The 15,626-nt window shown below is 36.5% G+C and overlaps 1 protein-coding gene across 4 annotated transcripts in view; it reads left to right on the top strand.

The window, feature by feature from the left end:
- AP3B1 (adaptor related protein complex 3 subunit beta 1) overlaps window positions 1-15,626 on the top strand; it is a 276,335-nt gene that overhangs the window by 84,645 nt on the left and 176,064 nt on the right. For all 4 annotated transcript variants that reach the window (XM_029215628.1, XM_029215632.1, XM_029215630.1 and 1 more), the window contains exon 7: window positions 162-344. In XM_029215628.1, coding sequence (XP_029071461.1) covers window positions 162-344 — 183 coding nt within the window. The remainder of the gene's footprint in view (window positions 1-161; window positions 345-15,626) is intronic.

The raw sequence follows: 15,626 nt of genomic DNA, 5'->3' as shown, positions 1-15,626 counted from the left end.
TTCAAAATTTGTTATTCAAACAGGAACATTTTATTAATCAAATGACTGAATACTTTTAATATTGATTGCCATAACACTGATTGCATCTCTGTAATGCCTGAATGGAATCCTTGATGGAAGGAAAACATTTTTTAATGAGTTACTATTTCTTTCTTTTCTAGTTGGTGGCTGGCAGTGTTGTCATGGCTTTTGAAGAAGTATGCCCGGATAGAATAGATCTCATTCACAAGAATTACCGCAAGCTATGTAATTTACTAGTTGATGTAGAAGAGTGGGGGCAGGTTGTCATAATCCACATGCTAACTCGATATGCCCGTACACAGTTTGTCAGTCCTTGGAAAGAGGTAAGTGTTGAATAATCTTACACTTAAAAATTATACTAAGAAAATGGTTGAGTTTTTAAAAATGTGTACAAAAAATTAAGAGTAGAAAAATATAGAAGTCTGCATGTTTAAGGAGGACTAATTTTTCTCATGTTCTTTCGGAAAGCAGGAAACCAATATAAATGCAAGGATAATTGTTCGTTGTTTTGGCACTGATTGATGCATATTTAATGGCATAGTGTATAAACTTTTAGTATGAGGCCTGGCAAGAGCCCCTTGTTAGGAGCGGCAGCATGATACAGTGTTTGCAGTGACATTGCCAGATCATGGATATTTTGGTTATTAGTCAGTTTCATACCTTTGAGACCCAGCTGTTCCAGGTACTCACTTGTGAAGTAGGTAACGTGACTCTAACGTAAGTTAATTTATACCTAAGATAATTTCTCACCTTTACAGATAAATTATTGTTGAACTTTTTTTTTTTTTTTTTTTGCGGTGCGCGGGCCTCTCGCCGTTGTGGCCTCTCCCGTTGCGGAGCACAGGCTCCGGATGCGCAGGCTCAGCGGCCATGGCTCACGGGCCCAGCCGCTCCGCGGCATATGAGATCTTCCCGGACCGGGGCACGACCCGTGTCCCCTGCATCGGCAGGCGGACTCTCAACCACTGCACCACCAGGGAAGCCCTATTGTTGAACTTTTAAACTACTTTTTTGTAGTTTTAAATTTCTAAAATATGTTTGTTTTACTTTTTTTTTCACTTAAGCTGGTAGAATTTTAGTAAAATTATTAAGTATATCTTACAGTGAAGTTATTTGTTTTCTTTGTGCAGATTAAATTAGAAGCATACCTTATTCTTTTCATTATATTAACAATTTAGAAGGCTTTATTACACAGTTTGCAATAGAGATCTCTCAATGTATTTATAAGATTTAAGTGTAAGCTTTAAGTTGTTTAAAGAAATCATTAAATATTACAAGTATAGCACTCTCATTCATTCTAGTCTTGAGGTATTTCTTTTTTGTCTTTTTAAAAAGCAGTATTATAGATTTTAAAAGCAGTATAGAAAGTAAAAGACCAGATATCTCCCAATTATGTCATAGTGTTTTTTATACAAAGTTATGAATAGGCTTTGATTGAGTGTTCAGTACTAATTGCTTTTGTTAATGAGAAATAATATTAAAGTGAGAGAAAAATGTATATAAAATGGAAAAATGTTCATAATTCTTGCTTTAGGTAACATGTTAAGTTTTCTGATTCTTAAGGAGTTTAAATGTTTAAAATATTCATCAATGTTTTCTGCATTTACTAAGTATTGTTAGTATTAAAAAGTATTTAAATTTTTAAAAATATATCTTTATCCAGAAGGCTATCTGTAATATTGACTCTATCTTAATTTTAGTATTTAAAAAGTGATTGGGTTATTCTACTTAAAATTCAAAGTATGTTTTAAAGTATTTGTATGTAAAAGTCTAATGCCACATAGGGCTCTTAGATTGATGAAGTTTTATCATTGAACGAAGTAATCTTTTGATGGCACTTTTGCTGGATTAAGCAACATGTCCATGCTGCAAGTGTCTTGCCCCTTTTGTGTCAGTGGTAACTTTGGAGAGAGATTTTTGTTGCTAATAGCTGTGTGTTTGATTTCAGCCAGTTCCTTTCCAGAATGCTATTCAGATATATCTTTTTCTTATTGTGTAAGATTATAGGTAATTTTATGTTATCTAGCCACTGTCTCTATTTAAAATTTTTAATTTTACTTTCCTGTCATCATCAAATCATTTTCAGTAGCTGTATGCAAGTGATCCCTGCTTTATCATTATATAGAAACTGGAGTTTAAAAAATGTATTTTCCTTACCTTATCTTCTAAAAGTAGACTTTAAAATCTCTGTTTTTGTACTTTGTGTTTCTGTTCCTTGAATTTTGTTTCATCTTATTTTAGATAAAATTAGTTTTTAAAGCTATGCACAAATCAGGAGAGTTAAATTCTACACTACCATATATATTTATTCTTTTGACAGATAGTTTTTAAAATTGGTACTATAATGCATTCTTTGTGTTTTCACATGTAACTCTGTGAACGTTAATTTTTACAAACACGAGATGAAGTCTGATCATTGTCCTGGGTACACTGGAATTGTGCTAAATCATTTCTTATCTTTGCCATTTATTTGCAATCTGACTTTGGCATTATTCTAAATTATGTGGTTAGTAGACTAATTTTGTGGCTTCCAAGTGCGCAGCTCTGTCCTCAGGAAGCTAACAGTGCCACAGGAGCAACCACAGGGGGCAGTGGCGCTCTCGAGTGTGCAACTGTCTGGCTCTTGCCACCATTCCAACAGAGCAGCTTCACCTTTGCTTGCCTTTCATAGGCAGCTTTGCATATGATTTCCCTTTGAGAAAGACTCCTTGGCTTAAGGAAGGAAAAGAAAGAAAACCACTTCAATAGAACATTTATAAGGGTGTAGCTAACTATAATCATATGTATTTTTTTTTTTTTAGCTATAGAAGCAATTCAAGCACATGGTGAAATAAAAAATAAGTCTTCCTTCTCATAACTCTTGGTTGACCCCTTAGAGACAATTACTGGCAACCACTGAATTTCACTTGTTTTGGTGGTTATAAATTTTACTTTGAATAATACATTGCACTTTATTTATTGATTTAAAATGATATCAGACTCCAATAAAGCTATTTAAAAAAATGATATCAGTTGACTCCAAAATAATCAGGATAACAGGCTTGTGTCTCCTTGTGTACATATGTGTTCTGTTAAGTACCATCGGGAAAGATTTGAAAGTGTCGTCCTTTATTGTAGGGTTAGAAGTAAGGGATTGTCAAAGATGTAAGACTTTTGGTACAAATATATTTTATAAAATGAAAGTTCAAGTGGATTATCATAATTTAGACTGTGTCCATGCTTACTCTTTCAGTCAACCCATCTCAGTGACTAGCTGTTAATTCTGTTTAACGGAGAAACTTTTGAATGAGCAGTCCAGCCACTTATAGTCTTGGGGACTTTTTGGCCTAGACTTCAAGTTGCATCCAACTTTTTAGGTCTAGGCAGGGTGATTTTAACTTTATGATTCAGTTTGCCAATTTCTAAAGCAAAGTTTGACCATACCTGGAAGAAACTGAGAAGTATTCAGCATTTATATCTGCTTTCATTCTTCACTTCTCATGTTGTAAAAAGCATACGATGGAGTAAAGAACTGTTAAAGTATTATAGAATAGAAAGAAATTGGAACAGTACTTCAGCAGAGTTAGTGCTGAGTTGTTAATATCCTTTTATGTCTCTTAATCATCAACACTTGAATGTGTTTTTTTCACAGAATTAGCAGAAGGGTGTTCATTCTAGCATCCCATCTCTTTACATAAGGCAGAAGTCACTTGCATAAATGCTATGTAAACACCATTTTATGATGTATAAAGAGCCATTTACCTTGAAGTGAAAGGATTTACAAGTGAGAAAACTCACTAAAATAATTGACTTAAAAGTTACCTAAAATAATAAATACCAAATTCATTAAGATCAAGAGGTTTCTCTTTTTAAGTATTAAGAAAATGTGAAGAGTAATAAATACTGTGATACTTAATATTTAGCAAATTATTATTTTGGTGTATTTTCTTATGTTCTATTTTATTTGAGATAGGGCAGTGGGAATTATTATACCCATTTTATAGGTGACAAAACTGAGATGTATAGATTTTAATTACTCACCTAAGATAATATTGCTTACAAAAGGTGGAGCTAGAAATATAAACAGAATAATCTAATCCCTAGGTCAACATTCTTTCCTTTATATCTGTTCACTCGTGACTTTTAAATTAAAATATATTTTTGCTCACTTTAATAAGTTTCTGAGTGTTTGCTTATCGTGTTCTAGTCAAAGCTAAGTTTGAAGCCCCCTCCCCAATCCTCAGTGCTCAGACATTGCAGTTAGCTAACAACCATAATTACATTTGCTTTTCAAAGAGAAAAATTATGTTTCTCATTGAATTCTTTAAAACATTTGTTTGTGTTCATACGCTTGAAGCATAGCAAAATTGTTTTTTTGAGGAATTGAAAATTAGTAGAAGTACTTTTTGAGATGAGCTGATATACATGCTTTTGTCAGTAAGTCCTCAAATGAACACATCATATACAAACAAGCTTCTTCAGGGGCAGAAGCGATTTTTAATTTAGTTTATTTGCATCATTATAGATCAGTACTTAGCCTGTTTATATGTAAATGTATGATTTGAGGAACAATTAAGTGTTGACAAAGTAGATTGCAGTCATATCAATTGCAGTGCATTTTCCATAATTTTTCTAACTGACATCTTTGATGATAAATAGTGGATGCCAAGTCAAAGCCGATTATACAGTGCACTAGGAATTCATGGGGCTGTCAGGGAGAAGACCGATTGACTTTGAATTTACATATTAATGAGAAGATTTGTTAAGAGGGTGCTTGACTATAGAAAATAACAGCGTTGTTTATAGGGCACGACATTTTATAAATACAGCTGATGCAGGAAAATGGAAATTAAACCTTTTAGGTTAATAAATTCAAGAGACTGCTAAAATGCATATTTGCATTTTAATTTTCTTAAATTTACCTTACTCTTTGCAGTCCAAGTGGCTTTTTTTAAATTCTGGGTCAACTTTATATAATTTTCAAGGATATAAAATTACTTAAATGTTTTCTTTGTATCATTCAAGCCTATTGTAGGAGAATTCTTGAAGCCTAAATGCAAGTCTCTAAGTCTAAAGTGCTTTTGTAGAAGTAATAGATTTTTAAAAATAAATGTTATAAAAAAACCAAGTAAATTTTAAGAGTGATTAAAAAAAAAATTAGTGGCATTAATTATAAACTGAAGTGAAACTGGGCCTGACAGGAATGTCTTTCATTTTATGAATTAAAGTTGAACTTTCCCTAGGATGTGATGGTTTTGGAAGAATTATCAAAATATTTTACTTCACTGATTTAGAACTTAAAATTATGTATGTTCACAGTTTTTAGCATATGAATCTAGGTAATAACATCTTGGTGGGAATATGTATGCCATTTTGAAATTGAAAATGTTGATTTTACTTTTCTTCCTCTCATTATATCTGTATTTCAATTATAAAACCTTATATAGGTGTAAGAAAGTTCCAAGTTTACGATTTTGTTTCAAGTATTTTTAAAATACGTTTCTTAAGTTTTTCAAGGGTGGCTATAAGATAAGAACCCATCAGAACACAAAATTCATGGACATACTTCTTGATTAGCAATTTTCTGCAAGTACAAAAATATTTTGGGAATAGACTCGAAACTCCACATCCAGGCCCTGTTTTAGAGGACCCAAGTGTTAGAGATTTTTTTTTTTTTTCTTTGCAGGTTAACTTTCTTTGTAAAATAAATTTTGTATTTTGTCTTACTAATGGGCTGTTTTTGAATCTTACTTGCTATTCTGCGGAATTTTTAAAAAACAAAATAGTGAAGAGTTGTGGTAGAATTCGTGGTTTACAATGCAAATAAAAAAGTTTTTAGCTCACTCTTTCAGGCAACTATTGACGAAGGAAGGGTTCAGTGTGCAGTTTAATGGGAAACTATGGACCATGAGCTGATATTGAAATGAGGTCTCTGCTCCCTGCATTGGTTATGGAGCATTTATCTTAAAGATTGCTTATTCTTTTTGTTGTTTATAGTTTATTTTTGATTTGGTTTTTTAAACTTACATAGTTTCTTTTCTAAAGAAACATTTAAAATTTTATTCAAGTAACATGTATGTGGTTTAAAAAAAGAAGTTAAACAATACAAGACTTACAAGAAACAATATTTTCCTATCCCACCTTTCCCATGCCTGAATTAGCTCCTTCAAATTCTTGTAGGCTTTTGTGTATGTGTATGCATTTAACTTTCTCCATTTCTGAGTAATATACATATATTGCTGTTTCTTGATTTATCAATTTTAGACATGACTTCCAATTATAGAAATGGAGGATTTAGCATTCTTCTATTGTATTACCGTATGCTTCCATTTTCCCTGTTCCATCTTTGCAATTTAATTGTATTACAATTTTTCAACCAGTGTTTATTGTTCATTTAATTATGACTATGAATGTTATTTATACTGTATAGTAACATTTTCATCTCCTTTTTTGTGGAACTTTAAGTTCTTCCTGGAATCAAAAATTGCCTCATTTTTAATTTGCCTAGTTTATCATGTCACTATTACAAAAGCACTCCAAATTCTCCATCAGAAAATTAAATCCTCTCCAAATATTATTTTATAGGCAGTTGTTGAGACACTACTAGTTGCCTACCTAATATCAGTTCTCCAACTCCGCTTATTAAATAACAGAATCCTGGTTTTTGTTCAGAGTAGTGATAAGTCTAGTTAAAAATAACCAACTTCCTCAAACACCCTTGGAGTCGGAAATGGCTATATGACCCAGTTGTAGAAATTGAGATAGTTGTAGAAATATTCTGGCAGAGATTCTAGGACAGCTATTATTTTTCTGACAGGCTTACTTGACATATATATTTTACCCTTTGCCTTTTTTCATTGTTTCTTCTTGGAACGTATGTGTGATGATTAGAGGTACAGCAGCCATTTTGCAGGCATGAGGATGAAGCCACACTCTGAAAGTAGATGGTACTGAGAAAAAAAAAATGTTCTCCTTATGGATAACTTGATATTTCTGTTATATATAGCTGAACACAGTCCTAGTTAGTACTGTTGTCATATATCCAGTATTCCAATAACTTCATACTCTTCCAGGAGACATTCTCCTGGAGGCTTTACCCTCCTTTTCTAACCTGATTGCTTGCTAGGCTTGCTACACAGCTGTTGCTCTGGAACATAATTTCTTCTCTTTTCTGTGTTAAATCCTCTATTTCTTAGGCCTTCGTCTCCCTAGTGTCTTCTTTTTTGGTCTTCCTGGATGGAGAATATCTTGCAGTACCTTCTTAAGAATGGGTAGATTAGAGGTAAAATTTCGAGACTTTGCAGTGTCACTCTCACACTTGATATTTTGCCTGGACTCTTGCATCAGTATTCTTTTAGGTCTTATATGTTTGAAATGTCTTGCTACTTTTACACTTGACTTCTTGGTTGGATATAAATGTTGGGATACCTTTTGAGAGCTCTGTAGCCACAGATTTTTCTTTTTTGCAGGTAACTTGATTTTTTTGTTTGTATCCTCAAAAATCTGTTTTTTTTTTCTTAAAATAGTTTGAAGATTAGCAAGGTTGCCTCTCAGTGTGGATCATTCTATATGCTCTGTATATTCACTTCTTCCTTTAGTTTAGGGAATTGCCTTTTATGTTTGAATTTTTAAATTTGATATTGAAACTTATTTTCTTACTCCATTTGTCAATTATATGCTTCAGGAATACCAATTATTCTATTTTATAATCTTTGCCTACTGTATCTTTCACCTCTTTAAAAAATTGCTTTAATGTTTGTCTTTTTATTTGCATTCCTTTATCTCCAGTCTTTTTTTTTTCTGTCAGTAATTTGATTTTCAGTGATCTAATCTGTTATTTATAGTTTTTATTTAATTTGGTAATGATACGGCTTTCATCTTTAAGTTTCTTTACTCAGGTTTAAATCTTATATTTCCTTTATTCTGTGGTTCGAACATGTGGTTTTTTTGAGTTCATGTTCTTAGTAACTTGCTGGAGAATTTCTTTTCATATATGGAGGATTTTCTTCCAGAATGATTTCTTTATTTTTTGCTTTTTTTTTTCTTCCCTCTTTTGTGCTGTGAATGTATTGCACAGTTATTATGCACTTTTCATATTGCAACTACTTGGGAAGTGCTGGTATAGACATTTTATTTGTTCTGATATAGTGTGACTTCTTAATTCTGTCCCAGCACACCTAAACGCAGTTTGTTTCTTCCTCTCAGTTTCAATCTGATTGTGGGTATTTTGTGCCTTATTTCTTTTTGCTTTAGTAGCCTTAGGGCATTTGGGGAAAGGAGTAATTTGTGGGATAGTAAATAAAGTCTTAGCAGAGATGGAATACTTTTTAGAATACTTGAGCACTTCTTCGGGAACTTTTTTTATTTACATTAAAAAATTTTATTTATTATTTATTTTTGGCTATGCTGGGTCTTAGTTGCGGCATCCAGGATCTTCATTGCGGCATGTGGGCTTCTAAGTTGAGGCATGCGGACTATTAGTTGTGGCTTGCATATGGAATCTAGTTCCCCGACCAGAGATCGAACTGGGCCCCCTGCACTGGGAGTGCAGAGTCTTACCCACGGGACCACCAGGGAAGTCCCTGAGATAAACTTTTTAAAAATCCAGGAAGATCTGAATGCAGCAGTAACAGCTGGCAGTAACTGTTGTTGTTTTTTTTTTACATCTTTATTGGAGTATAATTGCTTTACAATGGTGTGCTAGTTTCTGCTTTATAACAAAGTGAATCAGTTATACATATACATATGTTCCCATATCTCTTCCCTCTTGCGTCTCCCTCCCTCCCACCCTCCCTATCCCTATCTAGGTGGTCACAAAGCACCGTGCTGATCTCCCTGTGCTATGCTGGCTGCTTCCCACTAGCTGTCTGTTTTACGTTTGGTAGTGTATATATGTCCATGCCACTCTCTCGCTTTGTCACAGCTTGTCCTTCCCCCTCCACATATCCTCAAGTCCATTCTCTAGTACGTCTGTGTCTTTATTCCTGTCTTACCCCTAGGTTCTTCATGACATTTTTTTCCCTTAAATTCCATATATATGTGTTAGCATACGGTATTTGTCTTTCTCTTTCTGACTTACTTCACTCTGTATGACAGACTCTAGGTCCATCCACCTCATTACAAATAGCTCAATTTCGTTTCTTTTTTATGGCTGAGTAATATTCCATTGTATATATGTGCCACATCTTCTTTTTCCATTCATCCAATGATGGACACTTAGGTTGTTTCCATCTCCTGGCTATTGTAAATAGAGCTGCAATGAACATTTTGGTACATGACTCTTTTTGAATTATGGTTTTCTCAGGGTATATGCCCAGGAGTAGGATTGCTGGGTCATATGGTAGTTCTATTTGTAGTTTTTTAAGGAACCTCCATACTGTTCTCCATAGTGGCTGTACCAATTCACATTCCCACCAGCAGTGCAACAGTGTTCCCTTTTCTCCACACCCTCTCCAGCATTTATTGTTTCTAGATTTTTTGATGATGGCCATTCTGACTGGTGTGAGATGATATCTCATTGTAGTTTTGATTTGCATCGCTCTAATGATTAATGATGTTGAGCATTCTTTCATGTGTTTGTTGGCAGTCTGTATATCTTCTTTGGAGAAATGTCTGTGTAGGTCTTCTGCCCATTTTTGAATTGGGTTTGCTTTTTGTTATTGAGCTGCATGAGCTGCTTGTAAATTTTGGAGATTAATCCTTTGTCAGTTGCTTCATTTACAAATATTTTCTCCCATTCTGAGGGTTGTCTTTTGGTCTTGTTTATTGTTTCCTTTGCTGTGCAAAAGCTTTGAAGTTTCATTAGGTCCCATTTGTTTATTTTTGTTTTTATTTCCATTTCTCTAGGAGGTGGGTCAAAAAGCATCTTGCTGTGATTTATGTCATAGACTGTTCTGCCTATGTTTTCCTCTAAGAGTTTGATAGTTTCTGGCCTTACATTTAGGTCTTTAATCCATTTTGAGCTTATTTTTGTGTATGGTGTTAGGGAGTGATCTAATCTCATACTTTTACATGTACCTGTCCAGTTTTCCCAGCACCACTTCTTGAAGAGGCTGTCCTTTCTCCACTGTGCATTCCTGCCTCCTTCATCAAAGATAAGGTGACCATATGTGCGTGGGTTTATCTCTGGGCTTTCTATCCTGTTCCATTGATCTGTATTTCTGTTTTTGTGCCAGTACCATACTGTCTTGATTACTGTAGCTTTGTAGTATAGTCTGAAGTCAAGGAGCCAGATTTCTCCAGCTCCGTTTTTCGTTCTCAAGATTGCTTTGGCTATTCGGGGTCTTTTGTGTTTCCATACAAATTGTGAAATTTTTTGTTCTAGTTCTGTGAAAAATGCCAGTGGTAGTTTGATAGGGATTGCATTGGATCTGTAGATTGCTTTGGGTAGTAGAGTCATTTTCACAATGTTGATTCTTCCAATCTAAGAACATGGTATATCTCTCCGTCTGTTTGTATCATCTTTAATTTATTTCATCAGTGTCTTATAATTTTCTGCATACAGGTCTTTTGTCTCCTTAGGTAGGTTTATTCCTAGATATTTTATTCTTTTTGTTGCAGTGGTAAATGGGAGTGTTTTCTTGATTTCACTTTCAGATTTTTCATCATTAATGTATAGGAATGCCAGAGATTTCTGTGCGTTAATTTTGTATCCTGCTACTTTCCCAAATTCATTGATTAGCTCTAGTAGTTTTCTGGTAGCATCTTTAGGATTCTCTATGTATAGTATCATGTCATCTGCAAATAGTGACAGCTTTACTTCTTCTTTTCCAATTTGGATTTCTTTTATTTCCTTTTCTTCTCTGATTGCTGTGGCTAAAACTTCCAAAACTATGTTGAATAAGAGTGGTGAGAGTGGGCAACCTTGTCTTGTTCCTGATCTTAGTGGAAATGCTTTCAGTTTTTCACCATTGAGCACGATGTTGGCTGTGGGTTTATGATATATGGCCTTTATTATGTTGAGGAAAGTTCCTTCTATGCCTACTTTCTGTAGGGTTTTTATCATAAATGGGTGTTGAAATTTGTTGAAAGCTTTCTCTGCATTTATTGAGATGATCATATGGTTTTTCTCCTTCAATTTGTTAATATGGTGTATCACGTTGATTGATTTGCGTATATTGAAGAATCCTTACATTCCTGGAATAAACCCCTCTTGATCATGGTGTATGATCCTTTTAATGTGCTGTTGGATTCTGTTTGCTAGTGTTTTGTTGAGGATTTTTGCATCTATGTTCAGCAGTGATATCGGCCTGTAGTTTTCTTTCTTTCTGACAACTTTGTCTGGTTTTGGTATCAAGGTGATGGTGGCCTCATAGAATGAGTTTGGGAGTGTTCCTCCCTCTGCTGTATTTTGGAAGAGTTTGAGAAGGATAGGTGTTAGCTCTTCTCTAAATGTTTGATAGAATTCACCTGTGAAGCCATCTGGTCCTGGGCTTTTGTTTGTTGGAAGATTTTTAATCACAGTTTCAGTTTCAGTGCTTGTGATTGGTCTGTTCATAATTTCTATTTCTTCTGGATTCAGTCTTGGCAGGTTGTGCATTTCTAAGAATTTGTCCATTTCTTCCAGGTTGTCCATTTTATTGGCATAGAGTTGCCTGTAGTAATCTCTCATGATCTTTTGTATTTCTGCAGTGTCAGTTGTTACTTCTCCTTTTTCATTTCTAATTCTATTGATTTGAGTCTTTTCCCTTTTTTTCTTGATGAGTCTGGCTAATGGTTTATCAATTTTGTTTATCTTCTCAAAGAGCCAGCTTTTAGTTTTATTGATCTTTGCTATCGTTTCCTTCATTTCTTTTTCATTTATTTCTAATCTGATCTTTATGATTTCTTTCCTTCTGCTAACTTTGGGGTTTTTTTGTTCTTCTTTCTCTAATTGCTTTATGTGCAAGGTTAGGTTGTTTATTCGAGATGTTTCCTGTTTCTTAAGGTAGGATTGTACTGCTATAAACTTCCCTCTTAGAACTGCTTTTGCTGCATCCCATAGGTTTTGGGTCGTCATGTCTCCGTTGTCATTTGTTTCTAGGTAGTTTTTGATTTCCTGTTTGATTTCTTCAGTGCACTTCGTTATTAAGTAATGTATTGTTTAGCCTCCATGTGTTTGTGTTTTTTACAGATCTTTTCCTATAATTGATATCTAGTCTCATAGTGTTGTGGTCAGAAAAGATACTTGATAAAATTTCAGTTTTCTTAAATTTACCAAGGCTTGATTTGTGACCCAAGATATGATCTATCCTGGAGAATGTTCCATGAGCACTTGAGAAAAATGTGTATTCTGTTGTTTTTGGATGGAATGTCCTATAAATATCAATTAAGTCCGTCTTGTTTAATGTGTCATTTAAAACTTGTGTTTTCTTATTTATTTTCATTTTGAATGATCTGTCCATTGGTGAAAGTGGGGTGTTAAAGTCCCCTACTATGAATGTGTTACTGTCGATTTCCCCTTTTATGGCTGTTAGTATTTGCTGTATGTATTGAGGTGCTCCTACGTTGGGTGCATAAATATTTACAATTCTTATATCTTCTTCTTGGATCGATCCCTTGATCATTATGTAGTGACCTTCTTTGTCTCTTCTAATAGTCTTTATTTTAAAGTCTATTTTGTCTGAAATGAGAATTGCTACTTCAGCCTTCTTTTGGTTTCCATTTGCATGGAATATCTTTTTCCATCCCCTCACTTTCAGTCTGTATGTGTCTCTAGGTCTGAAGTGGGTCTCTTGTAGACAGCATATATATGGGTCTTGTTTTTGTATCCATTCAGCCAATCTGTGTCTTTTGGTTGGAGCATTTAATCCATTTACATTTAAGGTAATTATTGATATGTAAGTTCTATTTCCCATTTTCTTAATTGTTTTGGGTTTGTTATTATATGTCTTTTCCTTCTCTTGTGTTTTTTGCCTAGAGAAGATCCTTTAGCATTTGTTGTAAAGCTGGTTTGGTGGTGCTGAACTCTCTCAGCTTTTGCTTGTCTGTAAAGGTTTTAATTTTTCCACCAAATCTGAATGAGATCCTTGCTGGGTAGAGTAATCTTGGTTGCAGGTTTTTCTGCTTCGTGACTTTAAATATGTCCTGCCTGTCCCTTCTGGCTTGCAGAGTTTCTGCTGAAAGATCAGCTGTTAGCCTTATGGGGATTCCCTTCTGTGTTATTTGTTGCTTTTCCCTTGCTGCTTTTAATATGTTTTCTTTGTATTTAATTTTTGACAGTTTAATTAATATGTGTTGTGGTGTATTTCTCCTTGGATTTATCCTGTATGGGACTCTGTGTGCTTCCTGGACTTGATTAACTATTTCCTTTCCCATATTAGGGAAGTTTTCAACTATAATCTCTTCAAATATTTTCTCAGTCCCTTTCTTTTTCTCTTCTTCTTCTGGAACCCCTATAATTCGAATGTTGTTGTGTTTAATGTTGTCCTAGAGGTCTCTGTGACTGTCCTCAGTTCTTTTCATTCTTTTTTCTTTATTGTGCTATGCAGTGGTTATTTCCACTATTTTATCTTCCAGTTCACTTATCCGTTCTTCTGCCTCAGTTATTCTGCTACTGATCCCATCTAGAGTATTTTTAATTTCATTTATTGTGTTGTTCATCATTGCTTGTTTCATCCTTAATTCTTCTAGGTCTTGTTAAATATTTCTTGCATTTTCTCTATTCTATTTCCAAGATTTTGGATCATCTTTACTATCATTATTCTGAATTCTTTTTCAGGTAGACTGCCTATTTCCTCTTCATTTGTTAGGTCTGGTGGGTTTTTATCTTGCTCCTTCATCTGCTGTGTGTTTTTCTGTCTTCTCATTTTGCTTATCTTACTGTGTTTGGGGTCTCCTTTTTGCAGGCTGCAGGTTCATAGTTCCCGTTGTTTTTGGTGTCTGCCCCCAGTGGCTAAAGTTGGTTCAGTGGGTTGTGTAGGCTTCCTGGTGGAGGGGACTAGTGCCTGTGTTCTGGTGGATGAGGCTGAATCTTGTCTTTCTGGTGGGCAGGTCCATGTCTGGTGGTGTGTCTTGTGGTGTCTGTGTACTTATTATGATTTTAGGCAGCCTCTCTGCTAATGGGTGGGGTTGTGTTCCTGTCTTTCTAGTTGTTTTGCATAGGGTGTCCAGCACTGTAGCTTGCTGCTCGTTGAGTGAAGCTGGGTGCTGGTGTTGAGATGGAGATCTCTGGGAGATTTTCGCCGTTTGATATTACGTGGAGCTGGGAGGTCTCTTGTGGACCAGTGTACTGAAGTTGGCTCTCCCACCTCAGAGGCACAGCACTGACTCCTGGCTGCAGCACCAACAGCCTTTCATCCCCACGGCTGAGAATAAAAGGGAGAAAAAGTAGAAAGAAAGAAAGAGAGAGAGAGAGAGAGGGAAGGAGGGAGGGAGGGAGGAAGGAAGAGGAAAGAGGATAAAGTAAAATAAAGAAAGATTAAATAAAATAAAGTTATTAAAATAAAAATAATTATTAAGAAAAAAATTAAAAACAAAAAGCAAAGAAACAAAAAAACGGACGGATAGAACCCTAGGACAAATGCTGAAAGCAAAGCTATGCAGACAAAATCTCCCACAGAAACACACATTCACACTCACAAAAAGGCGAAAAGGGGAAAAAATAATAAATCTTGCTCTCAAAGTCCACCTCCTCAATTTGAGATGATTCGTTGTCTATTCATGTATTCAGCAGATGCAGGGTACAAGTTGTTTGTGGAGCTCTAATCTGCTGCTTCTGAGGCTGCTGGGAGAGATTTCCCTTTGTCTTCTATGGTTCACAGAGTTCCCGGGGCTCAGCTTTGGATTTGGCCTTACCTCTGGGTGTAGGTTGCCGGATGGCGTCTGTTCTTCGCTCAGACAGGACGGGGTTAAAGGAGCAGCTGCTTCGGGGACTCTGGCTCACTCAGGCCGAGGGGAGGGAGGGGTGCGGATGCGGGGTGAGCCTGCGGCGACAGAGGCCAGCGGCGACAGAGGCCAGCGGGACGTTTCACCGGCCCGAGGCGCGCCGTGCGTTCTCCCGAGGAGGTTGTCCCTGGATCACGGGACCCTGGCAGTGGCGGCCTAAACAGGCTCCCGGAAGGGAGGTGTAGATAGTGACCTGTGCTCGCACACAGTCTTCTTGGTGGTGGCAGCAGCAGCCTTAGCGTCTCATGCCCGTCTCTGGGGTCCGCGCTGTTAGCCGCGGCTCGCGCCCGTCTCTGCAGCTTCTTTAAGCAGAGCTCTTAATTCCTTCTCCTCGCGCACCAGGAAACAAAGAGGAAGAAAAAGTCTCTTGCCTCTTCAGCAGGTCTAGACTCTTCCCTGGACTCCCTGCTGGCTAGCCGTGGTGCACTAACCCCCTGCAGGCTGTGTTCACGCCGCCAACCCCAGTCCTCTCCCTGTGCTCCGCTCCCCCCGCCCCGGCGTGTGAGCAGACAAGCCTCTCGGTCTGGTGAGTGCTAGTGTGCACCAATCCTCTGTGCGGGAATCTCTCCGCTTTGCCCTGCGCACCCCTGTGGCTGCGCTCTCCTCCGTGGCTACGAAGCTTCCCCCTTCCGCCACCCGCAGTCTCCGCCCGCGAAGGGGCTCCTAGTGTGTGTAAACCCTTCCTCCTTCACAGCTCCCTCCCACTGGTGCAGGACCCGTCCTTATTCTTTTGTCTCTGTTGTTTCCTTTTTCTTTTGCCC

The sequence above is a fragment of the Monodon monoceros genome, unplaced genomic scaffold, assembly GCF_005190385.1.
Source record: "Monodon monoceros isolate NGI ecotype Baffin Bay Population unplaced genomic scaffold, NGI_Narwhal_1 Super_Scaffold_12, whole genome shotgun sequence".
Lineage (NCBI taxonomy): Eukaryota > Metazoa > Chordata > Mammalia > Artiodactyla > Monodontidae > Monodon > Monodon monoceros.
The sequence above is the reverse complement of the archived record's forward strand: the minus strand, read 5'-3'. Positions and strand labels throughout refer to the sequence as shown.